The sequence below is a fragment of the Pan paniscus genome, chromosome 13 (assembly GCF_029289425.2).
Source record: "Pan paniscus chromosome 13, NHGRI_mPanPan1-v2.0_pri, whole genome shotgun sequence".
NCBI lineage: Eukaryota > Metazoa > Chordata > Mammalia > Primates > Hominidae > Pan > Pan paniscus.
The window spans coordinates 100,705,171-100,721,105 of record NC_073262.2 but is presented as its reverse complement, the minus strand read 5'-3'; the positions used below and the strand labels follow the sequence as shown (position 1 = coordinate 100,721,105).

The window sequence follows — 15,935 nt, the reverse complement described above, 5'->3', positions numbered from 1 at the left end:
ATGCTTGTATCAGAACATCTCATGTACCCCAAAAATATATACACCTCCTATGTACCCACAAAAATTAAAAATTAAAAAAATTTTAATAAGTAAATAAGTAAGAAGCAAATTATTCCAACAGGTTACATGGACCTTGTTTGTCCTCTTCCTGGTTTATGCATGAAATGGTCTGATGTGTCAATGGCAACCATATGTGAGGAATGCATATGTCTTATTTTTCTTTATGAACCATCCCTGTCGCTTAATAGTAGGTCCTGGAACCCACATAGATAACAATGAGTAATTAGTAATGTTGACTAAAAATAAAAAGGCTTTTTTAAAAATAGCATTTTGGGAAACACCCAAGTATTTCAGATTTGGGAATGACCTTAAAGTATTTTTAGCTCAACTATCTGCTCGAGGTTGAAGATTATGAAAACCATCACCATCACATTTCTTCAGCCTTTGTCTTAGCACCTTAAAGATGGAAATCATATTCTCTTATGAACAGCTCATTCCATCTTTGGAAAGCTATGACTGACATCAAGCCAAAAATCTCCTTCCTTGGAACTTCTACTCCTTGGTGCTAGCTGGACACAGACCAAAAAGGTCTAAACTCTTTTCTACAGTGCAAGCTTTTAGATATTTGAAGAAAGATATTGGGTAAAATCCCTTCAAGTCTTCTCTCGGTTAACCATTCAAACATATTCAGCTTGCCAATGAAACTCTTCTTTAAGGATGGCATCCAGGCAAGGCCACTGCATTGCCCAGTTTCCTGGAGCTGAGCTCTGTGGGAACTTGCCTCCAGGAGTGAACACTGTACTCAAAATGGGCTTGGAGAAGCCTACATGAGGTCAGGGATCTACCACCATTCTCCTTGTTCTAGTTTTTATATTTTTATTAATGCAGCCTAAGACCACGTTAACTTTCCTGGTGCTAACATCACAAACATAGCGCATAGTAAAGAACATGAGTGTGGAGCCCAGCTCTACCACTTACTAGCTATGTGAGTCTCGGAAAGACCCTGACATCTCTGGTCTTCAGTTTCCTCATGGGTGACATGTGGTTAACAAGTGGGTTTACCTCATGGGACGGAGGTAAAGCTTAAGTCAATCAGTACATATAAAGATCTCAGAGCAGTGCCTGGCATCATGTAAGTATCAGGTATTATTATTTTTGTGCTTCCTGTCAACAGAAATATCTAAGCCTGCTGGTCAGCCAGTGAAAAGCACCATTTTAAAAGTTTGGTCTGGATTCAAAGGGCAGCTCCACCGCGTGTTGATATGGCACCTAGGGTAAGTCACTCAGTCTCTCAGAATCTCAGATGCCTCATCTATAAATTGGATATAATGATGACTACTTTGCAGAGTTGTCATGAGTAAGATAGTGTGTGTGCTTGGTATAGCATATGCAATGTATCAAGCAGTTGCTACTGTTGTCATCTTCCTCGTCATAATCATTATCGGGTATGTGGATAGAGAAGGTTGTGGATCCAGGAGATGAAAGCACAAGGGTGTGGATGAAGGTGAACAGAAATAAACAAGTGCACTCTCACAGATATGTGACTCATCCCATACTTAAAAAGAAAGAACAAATCTAAATCTAAAGTGAAGACTAGTAATGGGGCAAAAGCCTGGAAGATTAATAGGATTTTGGTTCCAATTGTAAAATTGAAGTGGGTTTTAAGGGACTGTATGGAACCATAGCTTCAATACCAGCAGTAGAAGGTTTTGATGGGGTTCCAAACCACAAAACTAGATTCAGAAACCCTCATCCCTCTAGACTTCTTCAGACACCACCCCAACCCTGTACGCTCACATACGACCCACCTATTATCACTTGGATTTCGTCTGTACTAAACAAAGACTAAAGTGTAACTTAAAGTATAGTTAAGCATTGCTATAAAATAACTGCATTTTAAGAGAAGCAGAAAGTTTCTGAAAAAAAATCTACCAAGAATTATTATAGTTTCCAAACAAAATAGAAAAAAAAAGAAAAAAAATTAAAAACAATTACCTGCTTTCTGACACTGTACAATCTTTTCCTGGACTGTGTCCGCCATTTCTATGAGAAACCGGCTCTCTTGAATCATCTGTTACAAAATAAACATCAAAAAGGTGGTTTTCAGAATCCTTGAACTGGCTCATTGGGAAGACGACATACAGAGAGACCCACATGTTACCTCCAGTAAAAGTAAGCCATAGTCTCACCACAACAGATGGGAGGGAGAAGGATAAGCTCTGTTCCAACCCCCATCCATCCTAACACTGAGGCTAGTGTCACCTTCCTTATGATTACTCTCTTGTGTAACATGCTTGGCACACAGTGGGCACCAAATAAGTAGCTGTCGAATAAATGTATATACATTCCTTATGTCCCAGGTCATATTCATAAATACCTAATTCCACTCCCTTAACATCAAAGATTACTGCAATATCAAGGCAAGTGGTATTGGAACATAATAGCAATGAGAACCAGAATAGGGTTGTTTATCCTTCCAGAGGCAGCAAAGTCACCTTTAAAAATATTATCTGCTCCATTTTATCCTCCCTGTCTCTCCCCCACCCCACTCCCACCAAAAAAATGAAGTATCTCCTATCTTCTCCGAATTCTCTCAAAGCTCCCTGTGCAGCACTCAAAGGTGGGCTTGAAGTCCCACTCAGCTACCAGTAGGTTCTGGTCCTTCTGATCTCACTCCTTCCTAAGTACCACTTCCGGAATCATCATCCAAAACTACAGTACTAACTAATTCCTGGCTTTGTCATTTTCTCCCTTGCTTACTGAATGAAGTAAAATTTTTCTAACCTAGAACTATGGTGTTCCAGTTCCCCTAAGTCTCAGTTGACATGGATGAATCACGCTTCTCTAAACGCACCCTACTTGTTCCTCCTCCCACACATTTCTTTCTATTAGGGAAACTTTCTTAAGCCATCTGCCCTGATCAAAATCCTGCCAGGCCTCAAAGCTCACTTCAGTGCCCTCTCCTCTATTAGTTTCCTGATTTCCCCTTCTGTCTCCTTCTCACTCCCCATATTCCCAAAACATTCTATTTTTTTAAATCTGTTCATGGAATTTTTTTATTTTCTATCTTATGATTTATTCTTTATCTATATTATTTCCATCTTGTTACTTCTCCAGTAAATTGTAATTCCAGTAGAGCAGGGACTCAATCTTATTCAGCTTTGTATTCCCAGATGCATCCATCCATTTACATAATCACTTTTTTCCCCGTTTTGCTTTTGTGATACTTATTTCTTCTCTCTGTCTGCTACCCACATATGTGTGTGCAATAAAACATTTTATTTATTACTGACCACTTCTCAAACTTGTAATTATCTTTTTGAACTCCCATCTCTCTTTTTGTCTCTAGATTTCTCCACTCTTATTTTTCCTAGGCTTCCTCATTTTTCTGTAATTTTGTATGCTCTTAATTCTCTTTCAAATTAAGTACTGAAAAATAAGCATAAAGCTTTTAATAGGATTACCCCTGTAGAAATATAATACTCAAACATCAGAAAGTAAAACAAATGTTAAAACTTTATTACATGCTTATTTGAGGTAAAATAAATTTAGGATCAAAACATACTCCAAAACCTTATAGTTCAAGTTCTTCTCAAAAGCCCCCAAGTAAATATTTGTTAACCCCATGGTATAAGTTGTTTCTGTTTTTCCCATTGTCTAATAAACGTCATAAAGAGATAGAGTATAATTTTACCTCAAAACAAGCTTCTCTTTGAGATTCCTCAGAAATAACCAGAAATCTTTTAGTAATAAAAGTCCCAAATTGTGTCCTCACATATCTTATCATTAATATTCTCAGAACATAAAATCATTGCTCATATGAAATTGTTTCATAAGGGGATTTGATTTTTCTCTCTGTCAACAGCTTCTATTGTATTGAGAATTATAAATTTATTCTATTTTCTGCAGCCAGCTTTCAATTATTAGTAGCTATAGAAAAAACAAATGAGATGAATAGCTAAAATGTACCAATAATCCAAACCACAATTTAAGTCAAAAATTTCAAATTTTCCTCTCAACTAAGTAATTTATCTAAGTTGTCAGGGAGAAAAAATGGTCGATTTGAGTTTCACCTCCTTCCTAGATCTCTAACTGATACTGATGGAAATAAAATACAAAGCGCAAAAGCCAAGCAGAGAAGGTGAGAAGATGTCCTCAGATAATCCCTGAGCCGGGAAGTCAGCACGACTCAGCCATGACGGCTGGGTTGATTCAGTCGATAGAATCTGGCAGTGGCCTGATTTACATATCTGATGTCTCAGCCTGAGCTGCTAGTTGCCTTTGCCTGTTGTAGTAATACAAAGAGCTTTTCTCTGGTTCTGTCACATGAATATCTCCTAATGGATCTTATTTCCTTGTCAGGGCTTTGTCTCTAAAAGAATAGAGGACTTGCCCAGATAAAGGTTGACATTACTTTATGCATTAGATGTATCCAGAGCAGGGGTGTGTAAAGTTACCAGTTAAGAGTAAAATTATGTCTTTAAAAAGAAAACTTTACTGAAGGGGGCAGTGATACTGTTACTCAAAGATGGATTAAATTGTCCAGCTTTTGTGAAGAAACTATCCTTCCAGCTCTTTCCAGTAAGAAGTTTAACTAATTGCCCAGAATCATTGCAAAGTCAATGTAATTATTTAATAATACTGAAAAGATGCACTTTCATCATATTAGGACTCAAAAATCTTGCATAGATTCCCATTTTATCCTGAATTAGACCTAAATTCCTAGAACCACAATCTTTCTACTTAGAAGTTATCTTAAAGACAGTCTATCATGGACAACCACATTTTATAGTTGAAAACCCTGAGCTAAAACTTAGCTTGCTTAAAGCCACACAACTAGCTAGTGAAACAATTTAGACTAGAATCTAGGCATTCTTGAGGAGCAGACCATATTAAAGTGTAGAATTCCTATTGCAAGTGCAAGTTGGTAATAAACAATAAAGTAACATTCATCAAATTAAGCATCATGAAAATAAATTTTGCCATGACTGCTTTTCCCTCCAAGTCTAATTCACAACATGCATCAATCATGATAAACATTTTTTCATATGAAACATAGGAAGAAATGTATTTACTTGAGTCCTCTGTTTTTTCAGGAAGGAGTTAGGAACTTTGGAGAAGCTATTGCTCGAGAAAATGTGGGTCAATAAAAAGCTAATCTACTCTAGACTTTTTTTGTCCTCTCCTTTTCAGAACACTGGAATAATTCCTCTAGCTCTTACTTTCCTTCTAAGCAAAATAACTAGGTTTTGATTCTATGGTTCTGCAGTGGCTCATCTTTTCAGATCATTTAAAACAAGATGACTTTTATTAAACTTGGTACATTTGTAAATCAGATTGCTCTTACATATATATTTGCTAACTAGAATGAAGATTATTTCCTTTCATTCTCAAGTTCCTTAAATATTTAAAATGAAACAAATAAAAGCATTGCTAATAGATTGGCATCTTGTTTTTAAGCAATCAAGCCTGTCAATATGGTCAACTCTCGGTCATACAGAAACAAGTGTAAAGTCAGAATATTTGCAAGTTCACTGGAAGTCCACTGCCTTTGGTGTATGCAACAGAGCTCTCTGTCCTGGGACTAATGCATCACATTTGCAAGCCTGATTTGTAATGGCACAGGACAAGTGAACTTGCACACAGCAAGTCAGAGGACATTTGTCTCCACGTTCACAATGGTGACAAAATCTACCTCAGGGGGCCCTTTTGGCATAAACAGATCTTTTTTTTCTCTTGTTGTTTTGTTCCCCAAACAGTTGTCAGCTATACCTTGAGTAGTCATTAGAAATATTTGTTTTTATCCAGCTGTCATTACGATTTAACTCCTTCATAAAATATCCAGATGAGTAGCCTTAGTAAACCTTCTCCAGAATTTTCAGGCCAATTTGACTACCTTACTACCTTTAACCAAAAGTGTTACAAAGCCTGAGGATTCAAGAATGCAAAGCCAGCTTTGAGTATGCATGGACAAAATTCCACAAAAAAAGCCAACCTGAAATACTTGCTTATGGATATGTATCTCTGATATCCATGGTCCTAGAGATCCTGGTACCAAGTAGAAATTTTGCCACTCCTCAAGGTGCTGATAATTTTTCCCTTACACAGAAAATGTGTCCAAAGACATTGCTGTACCCACATGTGAAGGAAGTTTCCATACCCCAAGAACACAGCATCTTGTTTTTAAACACCGAGCTCTGTTTGGGCACATGCCAGCAGACAGTTCTTTTTTTAGGTTCTATTACTATACAAGCAAAGATACTTCTTGAAATGCAAACTAACAGAGTTCCACACAAACTTCACAATGAGAGACAGTGATGGAAGGAGAGTATCTTTGACTGAATCCAATTTTAATTTAAATGGATTTCAATAAGCAAAACTAAATCGGGGAACTATAGACATAACTACAACTCTTTCCCATCCTGAGGCTGAATATATACTGGTTATAACACTGATATAACAGAATGTATTTAAGCCAACCATTATGCCTGGCTTAACTGTAATACTTACTAGTGTATTCATTCCATTGCAAGCATGATTAGACAGCAATTAGCTCTTTTTTGCTAGATTCCTGCTCACTCTAGCACAATCAACTGCTCTCCAAATCACCCCCAACTGACTTAGTAAAAGATTAAATAACCCTTGACTTATGTTCTCTAGATTGTTTTGATTTCCTTTTTTTAACAACAAATTTTAAAAAAATTGTTCTTACCATAGTAAAGTTTTAACTTTTATGTTAATGTTAAATAAGGTAGCACAGAAGTCACCTTTGGAGAATGCTTTGGGCTTATTTCTTACATTTGCAACCTCCTGTAGCTATTCCACTTCAGAATGATATATTTAAGATATTACCCAAATATTTTTCATAACAACTTAAAATAATGGAAATGATCAAATATATTAGGAAAATACTTCCTGACTGCATGAAAAATTAGAAAGGTGAGAACACTGAAAAGGAAAAGCTCAGCCATCTAAAGAAGAAAGTATATAAAGTCAGATAATATTTTTCTTCCAAATGTATTTGCAAGTAAAATTCTGCTGAGTACCAGATGGAAGAGGTGGTAGAAGAAGTGTGTTATAAGTCACTGTGAAAAGTCTATCATAGGACTAAATGATCTAAGACTCCAGCTAAGGACATAAAATACCATGTGGTCAACTCTCTGAACACTGCCTGTGACTACTCCTTCCCTTTTTAGGTGTAAGTCCTCCTTTCCCATCAGGGTTGCCCATTCCTCAAGGACAGAAGTTTTGCTTCATACTATTTCTTTCTCTAGCACCTTGCACACTGCCTTGCACATAGTAGGCATCCAAAATATGCTTCTTTAGTTGACTAATTAAAAGCCTAAAGACATATAAAAAATGGCATATCAAATGAGAAAATGTTATTTTACAAGTGGCAAATACATGTGTTCCTACACATTTTCCTATTTCTCTTGAGTTACAGAACTGTCATTCGTTCTATCATGACTATCTGTGCTGATTGTGTCTCTACTTATTCATCTTTGGTTACACAGAATAAAACGTAGAAATGTGACTAGAGTAAAACATTAGGGCTGGAGCTAAATCTACATGCATAAAAACACGATTGCAGAATGAAAAAAGTCAAACCCATTCAAACAAACTAGTTTTGATAGTGCCCTACTAAAATTACAAAATGTTTTCCAATGTAATCCCCTGCTATTACAACTCCATGTTAAATGATGAGTAACATATTCACATTCCCAATAGTAGGCTCCTAGGGCTGGGTAGTACCTCACCAGGTTACATCTCCTGCTAGTAAGCTGCTGAAGCACAAGATCTGCTGAACCTTCCACAGCATTTAACACAGTGGCTTGCACATTAAAAGGAGTTCAGAAAATGTTTATCAAATTAAACATCTCTATTTTCTGGCTATAACACTAAGTAACTCTTTCTGTAACCAATTTTTACTCTTAACAACCCCCAAATTAAGATGAATCCTAAATGAAAAAAAGTCATATTACTTTTATTTGCAGAATATAATTATACGACATTATCAGCCTTAAAAGACGATGACTCTGTGACTATACTACCTACTTCAGTGGGATATTTTTCCAGAGAAAGTAAAAATCCAGAGTGGGGAAGTGATGCTTGCTCTTTCAGAGACCTGAGCCAAAAATGAAGAAGAATCACAGTAAAATAAATGGAAGAGTCACTTAGAAATGGTCTTCTGATTTCAAATTAAGCTCCAGGGACAGTTTCTGGAAAACTTTCCTGATGAGCAGAGGGCCACTGAAATGGCACTGCAGTGAACAATCCAATGCCAACAGCTCTTCTCTTTGTGTATTTAGCCTGCGAAAGAGGCATCCATTCTACCTTCGACTTTTAGAGCCTTTTCTACTTGCCAGAGTTATTGACTGATAGTGCTCCCAGTTCCCTCTAGTGCTGTTTTAGAAGCTGTACACTTCCCACCTCCAGCCGTGACACGTTTTATATCAGCAAAGTCATCTCTGCTTCAGTTGCACAAAATATTAGATAGGCATTTACATGGCAACATCCTGTTGAGAGTATTAATGGTAATAGTAAACAGGGCTGCCCGTAAGCAAATTGCAATTCTTTGAGCAACCCCACCTTCACCTTACCCAGACATCGTGAGCACTCTGTCATTACCATCTCTCACTTTTCCCAGGTTAAAACCTGCTTGTAGAACAGGATCTGCTAAATTTACTCGAAGGTAAGAATGAATTACTGATAACCCAGTGTGTTATTACTCACAGGGATGTTGCTGCATTTTAAAAAAGATAAAACGTCTTAACCCTAGGGAACTGGTTGTAATTTTGAAATTTCAAGTCCCAGGAAGCAGACAGAAAACGTATACTTTAAGTAAGATGTGCTAAGACAGGGGAGAGTGTGCCTTCCCTTTCTTCTGAAATTCTGCCATGTCAATAGGCCCATTTTGCTACAAATACATTTGATTTTTGATTTCTTGATACCAACACAGTTGCTATAATGGAATTATAATTGCAAGACCAATTTAAAAGGACTTTTAAGGCTGGGCACGGTGACTCACACCTGTAATCCCAGCACTTTGGGAGGCCAAGGCGGGCAGATCACGAGGTCAGGAGATCAAGACCATCCTGGCTAACATGGTAAAACCCTGTCTCTACTAAAAATACAAAAAATTAGCTGGGCGTGGTGGTGGGTGTTTGTTGTCCCAGCTACTGGGGAGGCTGAGGCAGGAGAATGGCATGAACCCAGGAGGTGGAGCTTGCAGTGAACTGAGATCGCGCCACTGTACTCCAGTCTGGGCGACAGAGCGAGACTCCGTTTCCAAAACAAAAAAAGAGAGAGAAAAAAATGACTTTTAAGACTGAATTTTAAAACCCTCAGGAGGAAATATTTTCAAATATTTAATGACTAATAAATAGTGGGATTTGTTTATTTATTTATTTATAGTGGGTAATAAATATGGAAAGCTAAATTTAGGGGAAAAAATCTGTGCAGATGAACTCAGGGTCAGTGTTTTCTAGAATATTTTATTTTATTTTCCCTTGATAATAGTATAATTTGATGCACTCAAGTTTGCTTTCAACAAATGTAGGCTACCAAGTTGCCTGATTTATTTCTTTCCATACTGAAAAAAGAAAACATTTGTATCTGTTCAGGAAAGATTTCAGGTTGTTTTTTATTCTAAACATATTCTGCATTTTTTAGTGGTAACAATTTTTCCTCTTGGATGGCATCTATGCAGTTCATTACCATTTTCGAGAAATCCAAACATTTAAGCAACTTAAGTCTAAATTGAACCCAAGCTGTTCATTTTGGAATACCTTCTCCCCACACCAACCACACCACTAGGCAATAAATCTTGGATTTGCTTTTTTCCCTTATTCATCCAAATCAGTTTTTATTAATAGTCTGTGGTAGGTTGGGGGGGTGGTTAGACTGTATTTTTATGAGAAGTTTCGAGTTTGCATAAAAAGTAAATGGAAAGTACAGAGTCCTCACCCTCTAACTCTACCCCCACCTCCCAGTTTTCCCTACTGTTTACATTTTGCATTAGTGTGGTATATTTACTACAATTGACAAGCCACTATTGATACATTCTTATTAGCTAAAGTCCATAGTTGACATTAGGGTTGACTCTTTGTGTTGTACATTCTATAGGTTGTTGACTAGTGTATAATGACATGTATCTGCCATTACAGTTTCATACAGAATAGTTCCACTGCCTTAAAAATCCTTTGTGCTCCACCAGTTCATCCCTCCCTGACCCACTCAAAGACCCTGGCAAATAATAATCTTTTTACTGTCTCCATAGTTTTGCCTTACTCTGTAAGTTTTTTAGCCAAATATAAGATAGGGAACAATTCAGCAAGGGTGGTGTCAGAGAGGTAAAATCAAGGGGATTTAATAATTTATCATCAAACATGTTCAATTATAGGATGGAAACTACACGATTTTCACCAACAATAGATGCTTTTATTTATTGTTTTTACTCAGTGAACATTACCTGATAACGTGCTATGTGCCAACATTGTTTTGGGTGCCAGAGGTGACAGTAATAAATATACAGATAGGATCTAACCTCATGGAGTTTACATTCAAATTGAGGAGTAAAAGAGGACAGAAATTAAAAAGTTCAAGCAAAGTATTTTTCCATACTGCTAAGCAGGAAGATGGAAATAAAACACGGCTATGTGACAAAGGGACGGATGGGGAGAGTAGTTAGGGAAGGCTTTTCTGAGAAAATGACATTTGAGCTAAGAATTAAGAGATAAGGAGGAATAAATTATGGTGTTCCATTGCACAGTAGTGACTATAGTTAACAATAATATATTGCATATTTCCAAATAGCTAGAAGAGGTGGTGTCGGTGGTATAGTGGTAAGTACTGCTGCCTTGCAAAATAGCCAGAAGAGAGGATTTTAAACGTTCTCACCACTAAGAAATAAATGTTTGAGGTGATGGATATGCTAATTACTCTAATTTGATCATTACACATTGTATACATGTACGGAAAAGTTACACCATACCCCATAAATATGTGCAAAGAAAGCCAGTGTGGCTGGAAGAAAGTGAGCAAAATAGAGGGTGTGAGAATGAGGCTGGAGAAGCAGATGAGACTGGAGAGGCAGGTGAGGTTAGGGAAGGCAGGTGAAGCTGGAGAGGCAGGTAGGCTAGAAAAGGCAGATGAGACTGGAGATGCAGGTGAGACTGGGACAAGCTGGTGAGGTTGGGAGAGGCAAATGGGGCTGGGGAAGCAGGTGAGAGAGGCAGGTGAGGCTGGACTGGCAGGTGAGGTTGGGAGAGGCAGTAAAACTAAAGAGGCAGGTGAGGTTGGGAGAAGCAGGTAAGGCTGGAGATGCAGGTGCAGTTGGGAGCGGCAGGTAAAACTAAAGAGGCAGGGGAGGCTGGAGAGGCAGGTGAGGTTGGGAGAGGCAGGTGAGGCTGGAGAGACGGGTGAGGTTGTGAGAGGCAGATGAGGTTGGGAGATGTAGTGAGATTGGGCAAGGATGGAGAGGCAGGTGAGGTAGACAAGCAGGGGCAAATCATAAATGACCTTGTAAAGCCACAGTCAGGAGTTTCCGTTTTATTTTAATGGAACCCACTGGAGGATTTTAAGCAGGAAAGTGACTTGATTTGATCTATGTTTTTATTTTATTTTATTTTATTTTTTATTTGAGATTGCATCTTGCTCTGTCACCCAGGCTGGAGTGCGATGGCGCAGTCTCGGCTCACTGCAACCTCCGCCTCCCAGGTTCAAGCGATTCTCCTGCCTCAGCCTCCCAAGTAGCTGGGATTACAGGCGGGTGCCACCATGCCTGGCTAATTTTTGTATTTTTAGTAGAGACGGGGTTTCACTATGTTGGCCAGGCTGGTCTCAAACTCCTGACTTCAGGTGATCCACCCGCCTTGGCCTCCTAAAGTCCTGGGATTGCAAGTGTAATCCAGCCCCTTGATCTATGTTTTAAAATGTTCACTCCAGATCTGAAGAGATCTTAGAAGACCTATTTAAAATTAATACACAGTAATACACTAAGAGCATTAAAGATGCCAACCAATACAATGCAAATCCTAGAAAGTAAAAATGGTGTTTTAATTTCAAGGCCAATATCATCATTACATGTATCTGTCCCTACCCACCCCATCCCCCAAAATAAATACTCAACAGAGATGTCAATGGTGTTTTTAATCACTTTTGAATTCTACCAAGTTTACCATGTGGTATAAGGATATTTACACTCAATTCCCTCCCAAAATGGTTTTCCATAGAGAACTGTACATGAAAGACTTCATTATAAGTATTTCTGCTTCCACCGTAGCCTTTTATTTTAATCTTTGGAAACCATGCTCTGCCTGCAATTACAATTTGCATTTTAATAATACAGATGAGAAAAGGCTAATATTTCAGTCTTGGCTTCAGCAGATAAAACAAAAAATAAGACACTATCAGACACTCGGGGGTGTGAAATGGAAATTGCCCAGCCCCAGACCAGGTATCCTTCTGCTTATTACAGGCCAGCTTCAGGGACCTCCCTGGCCATGAATGATTTCTTTTTCTTAGCTTAAAAGAGAAGTGGAGGAATAAGTGATTTCTACTGTCTGTCTCTATGGCAACTAGTACTCTAATTTCACCTCTTAGATGGCAATTATACCTATTCACTGAATAGCTTTCAGTCCTCATTTTTATGATGAAAAAATTGATTTCATGAAAAATGAGATACAGGTAATAGGTAAACTTTCCCCCTAGCAACCATGAAGTACATTTTATAACAGGTATGGTCATTCATAAGCAGAACATGCCCTGTGGAAATTTTTCTTTTTCATTCGTGGAATGTTTATCTTCAATATCTTTCTTCTACTTGTTTTTTAATGATAAAATCTTCATCTTTTCTTCCTTAAGGTTTATTTTATGCAATTATAAAATTAGTTGGGTTCATTATAAAGAGTTTGGTGAATATAGAAAAAATACAGAAAAGCATAAATAAGAAAATAAAATTCACTCTTCTATAAAAACATTCACTATTAATAACCTGCTAGCAACTTAGGGGCATATTCATAGAAATGTAATTTAAATCCTATCTCCCATTTTATTGTAATCAAATTTTCTACAAAACATTGTAAGGACTTCTCCATACCATTAAATATTCTTCTAACACATGATTTTAATATCTTCAAAGGAATCTATAATATAGATTATTATATTTCACTTAGCTAATCTTTCTATGTTGAATTATTAACATAAATGTTTATGCTTCTCTCTACCGGCTTAGAATAAATCCAAGAAAAGGAACTCTATAGATCAAACTCGTAAGCATTTTAAATTGTATTGCCAATTGTTTCTCCAAGAAATACTATATCAATTTATTTTTCCACTAGAAGTAGATGAATGAGAGTATCCATTTCCTTAAATTCTTGATCAGAGGTACTATTTTTAAAGAGAAAAAACATGTCAATTTAATGGTGAGGGGAATATCTTACTATATTTTCTTAATTTCTAATTAAAAACTTATTTTAAAGTTAAATGTTTTTAATTTTTCATTGTTATTGGGTGGGGGGTAAGTGAATTGCCTATTCACCTCTGTAGCAGACTATTGGTTGTCCCTTAATATCCATTCTCCCCTTATTTCCTAGTAACAGAAGAGACAACATTTAGCATATAGCCCCTTGAAATGATATTTTCCATTCTCCTTTGCAACTAAATGTGGCTATATGTCAACTCCAGGCTGATGAAATAAAAGCAAACATGATCTATTCTATTCCAGAGAAACGTCCTTAAAGGAAGAAGCTATGTCTTACATCTTTTCATCACTCCTGATGGTTGGAATGCAGATATTATGGCTGGAGCTCAGCACCCATTTTGGACCATGAGGATAAGGGGTACATTCTAGGAATTAGCTGAAAAATATCGATTCCATATAAATTTTGTCTCAACCATCATAAGGCAGCACTGAGACATGTTTACTTCCCATAGGTATATAATTAAATGGTTATATTGCACTCTAAAGTCATTTAGATGATGAGTGTACATATTTTTGAGGGTTTTTTAATAATTCATTCCTTGCTAAAGCAGAGTTTTCCACTTATAACCTGTGCAGCTCCAGGTTCAAGTCATTTTCTCAGAGTTTTCCACTGAGACTTAGCAGAAGCTGAATGGGCCGGCTCTGCATGCTACCTCCAATCCATGTTTCAAAGGTAGTCACCCTGTGTTATTCATTGGAGTTCCACAGAGGAGTCCCTGCTATTTGTGATTTCACACACACACACACGTAAAAAAATATGGAGTCGCAATTTCCTACCAGATCATAAGCAGTCAGCATCTTTTTCTGCACATCTGGAATTGCACCCAGAGGCTCCAGGTAAGGAAAGTTGTCTTTCATCACAAGTGAGACTGAAGGAGTATTGTCACTGGTGATGAGCCGAGATGACAGAGTTAACAGGCACTGCTTCAGACTGGCAATTGGAGGGAGTCCACATAGTTCCTTAATAGACACGATTGCGTTCTGTGAAAAAGAAAACATGGAATCACACTTCTGACCACCTGACACATCACCACCAGCACTCCCAGGTTTACAGAAAAGTACATTCATTTTTAAAAGATACTAGAGGGCTAATTCATGACTATACTTCATCTTGCTCAATTTTTAGCAATCACCACAAACATCCCATGAAAGCAAAGCAGAGTAGGACACAAGGCTATGCAGTGCTTTTCAAAGCAGACCACTGGGATAGTCACACAACTAAGTACTGGCTGATCATGAATGTCATGTTTGATTTGTATCATGGTGATCAGGAAAACAGAATGGCAGGGGTTGTATACTGGAGTGCATTTCGCTTGGGCTTTTTTCCTCAAGGTAGCAGGATGCTACTGCTCACCACCCTCCATCTGACTAATCAATGGCATTCCTTTGTCACTTCATCAGAAAGGCACCTGACAGACACACACACTGAAAGCACATTTCATGTAGAGCTACATTTGTCCATGTTACAGTCTTTTCAAAAAATTCATTTGAAATAGAAATTATGACTATTTTACATTTCACCCACAGTGAACAGTACCTAACTTATTAGGTGTCTCATGAATTTCACGACAATGATCACCTTCATTTTTCTTCTGATTAGACTCCAAATAATCCTTAACCCCAAAGACTTTATGTTAAGATAATATGAACTATCAATGCTACCTGGATACACTTTATCTATAACACTTTTATGTATTTTAAATACATAATATAAAATATGCAAAGTACATATTTCAAGATTATATAAAATATGTAAAGTCTAATCTATAAAGTTAAGTGCAGAAATGGTTTATAACTAATCTAACATAGGGATTTATAATAGTACTAGAATTATGTCAGAAAAAGTTACATAGAATATGCTGATATTTGGACTCTTTTTTAAATGGTGGCTAAGGCAACCTACCACAAGTATTTAACTGTGCCATGGGTTTGTGGTTCTGCACATGAATGATAATGGTAATGGATTTTGGTATTAGGCAATCCTGGATTTATTTTATTTAATTTTTAACTTTTGCAGGTACATAGTAGGTATATATATTTATAACGTACATGAAAAGTCTTGATACGAGCATGCAATATGAAATAAGCACATCATGAAGAATGGGGTATGCATCATCTCAAGCATTTATCCATTGAGTTGCAAACAATCCGATTAGACTCTTTAAGTTACTCTAAAATGTACAGTTATTATTAACTATAGTCACCCTGTTGTTCTATTAAATACTGGCAGTCCTGGATTTAAAGGCTAACATTGCTATTTGTTAACTTGCAATACTTAGGAAATGCATTAACCTTTTCAAATTTATTATCTATCTTGAAAACAGGGATTTTTGGTGAGGATTATTATGAACACATCAGCTAAAGAAATAAGTGAATTGAATAATATCCACTTTGCACATTGCAGGTACTCGGTGAATATCTGTTATTGTTTGCATCTCAATAACACTAGCCT

The 15,935-nt window shown here is 37.2% G+C and overlaps 1 protein-coding gene across 6 annotated transcripts in view; it reads right to left on the bottom strand.

Moving 5' to 3' along the window:
- PLCL1 (phospholipase C like 1 (inactive)) overlaps window positions 1-15,935 on the bottom strand; it is a 348,610-nt gene that overhangs the window by 50,619 nt on the left and 282,056 nt on the right. For all 6 annotated transcript variants that reach the window (XM_003825319.4, XM_034954745.3, XM_034954746.3 and 3 more), the window contains 2 exons: window positions 14,261-14,464; window positions 1,996-2,071 (listed from right to left, as the gene is read on the bottom strand). In XM_003825319.4, coding sequence (XP_003825367.2) covers window positions 1,996-2,071; window positions 14,261-14,464 — 280 coding nt within the window. The remainder of the gene's footprint in view (window positions 1-1,995; window positions 2,072-14,260; window positions 14,465-15,935) is intronic.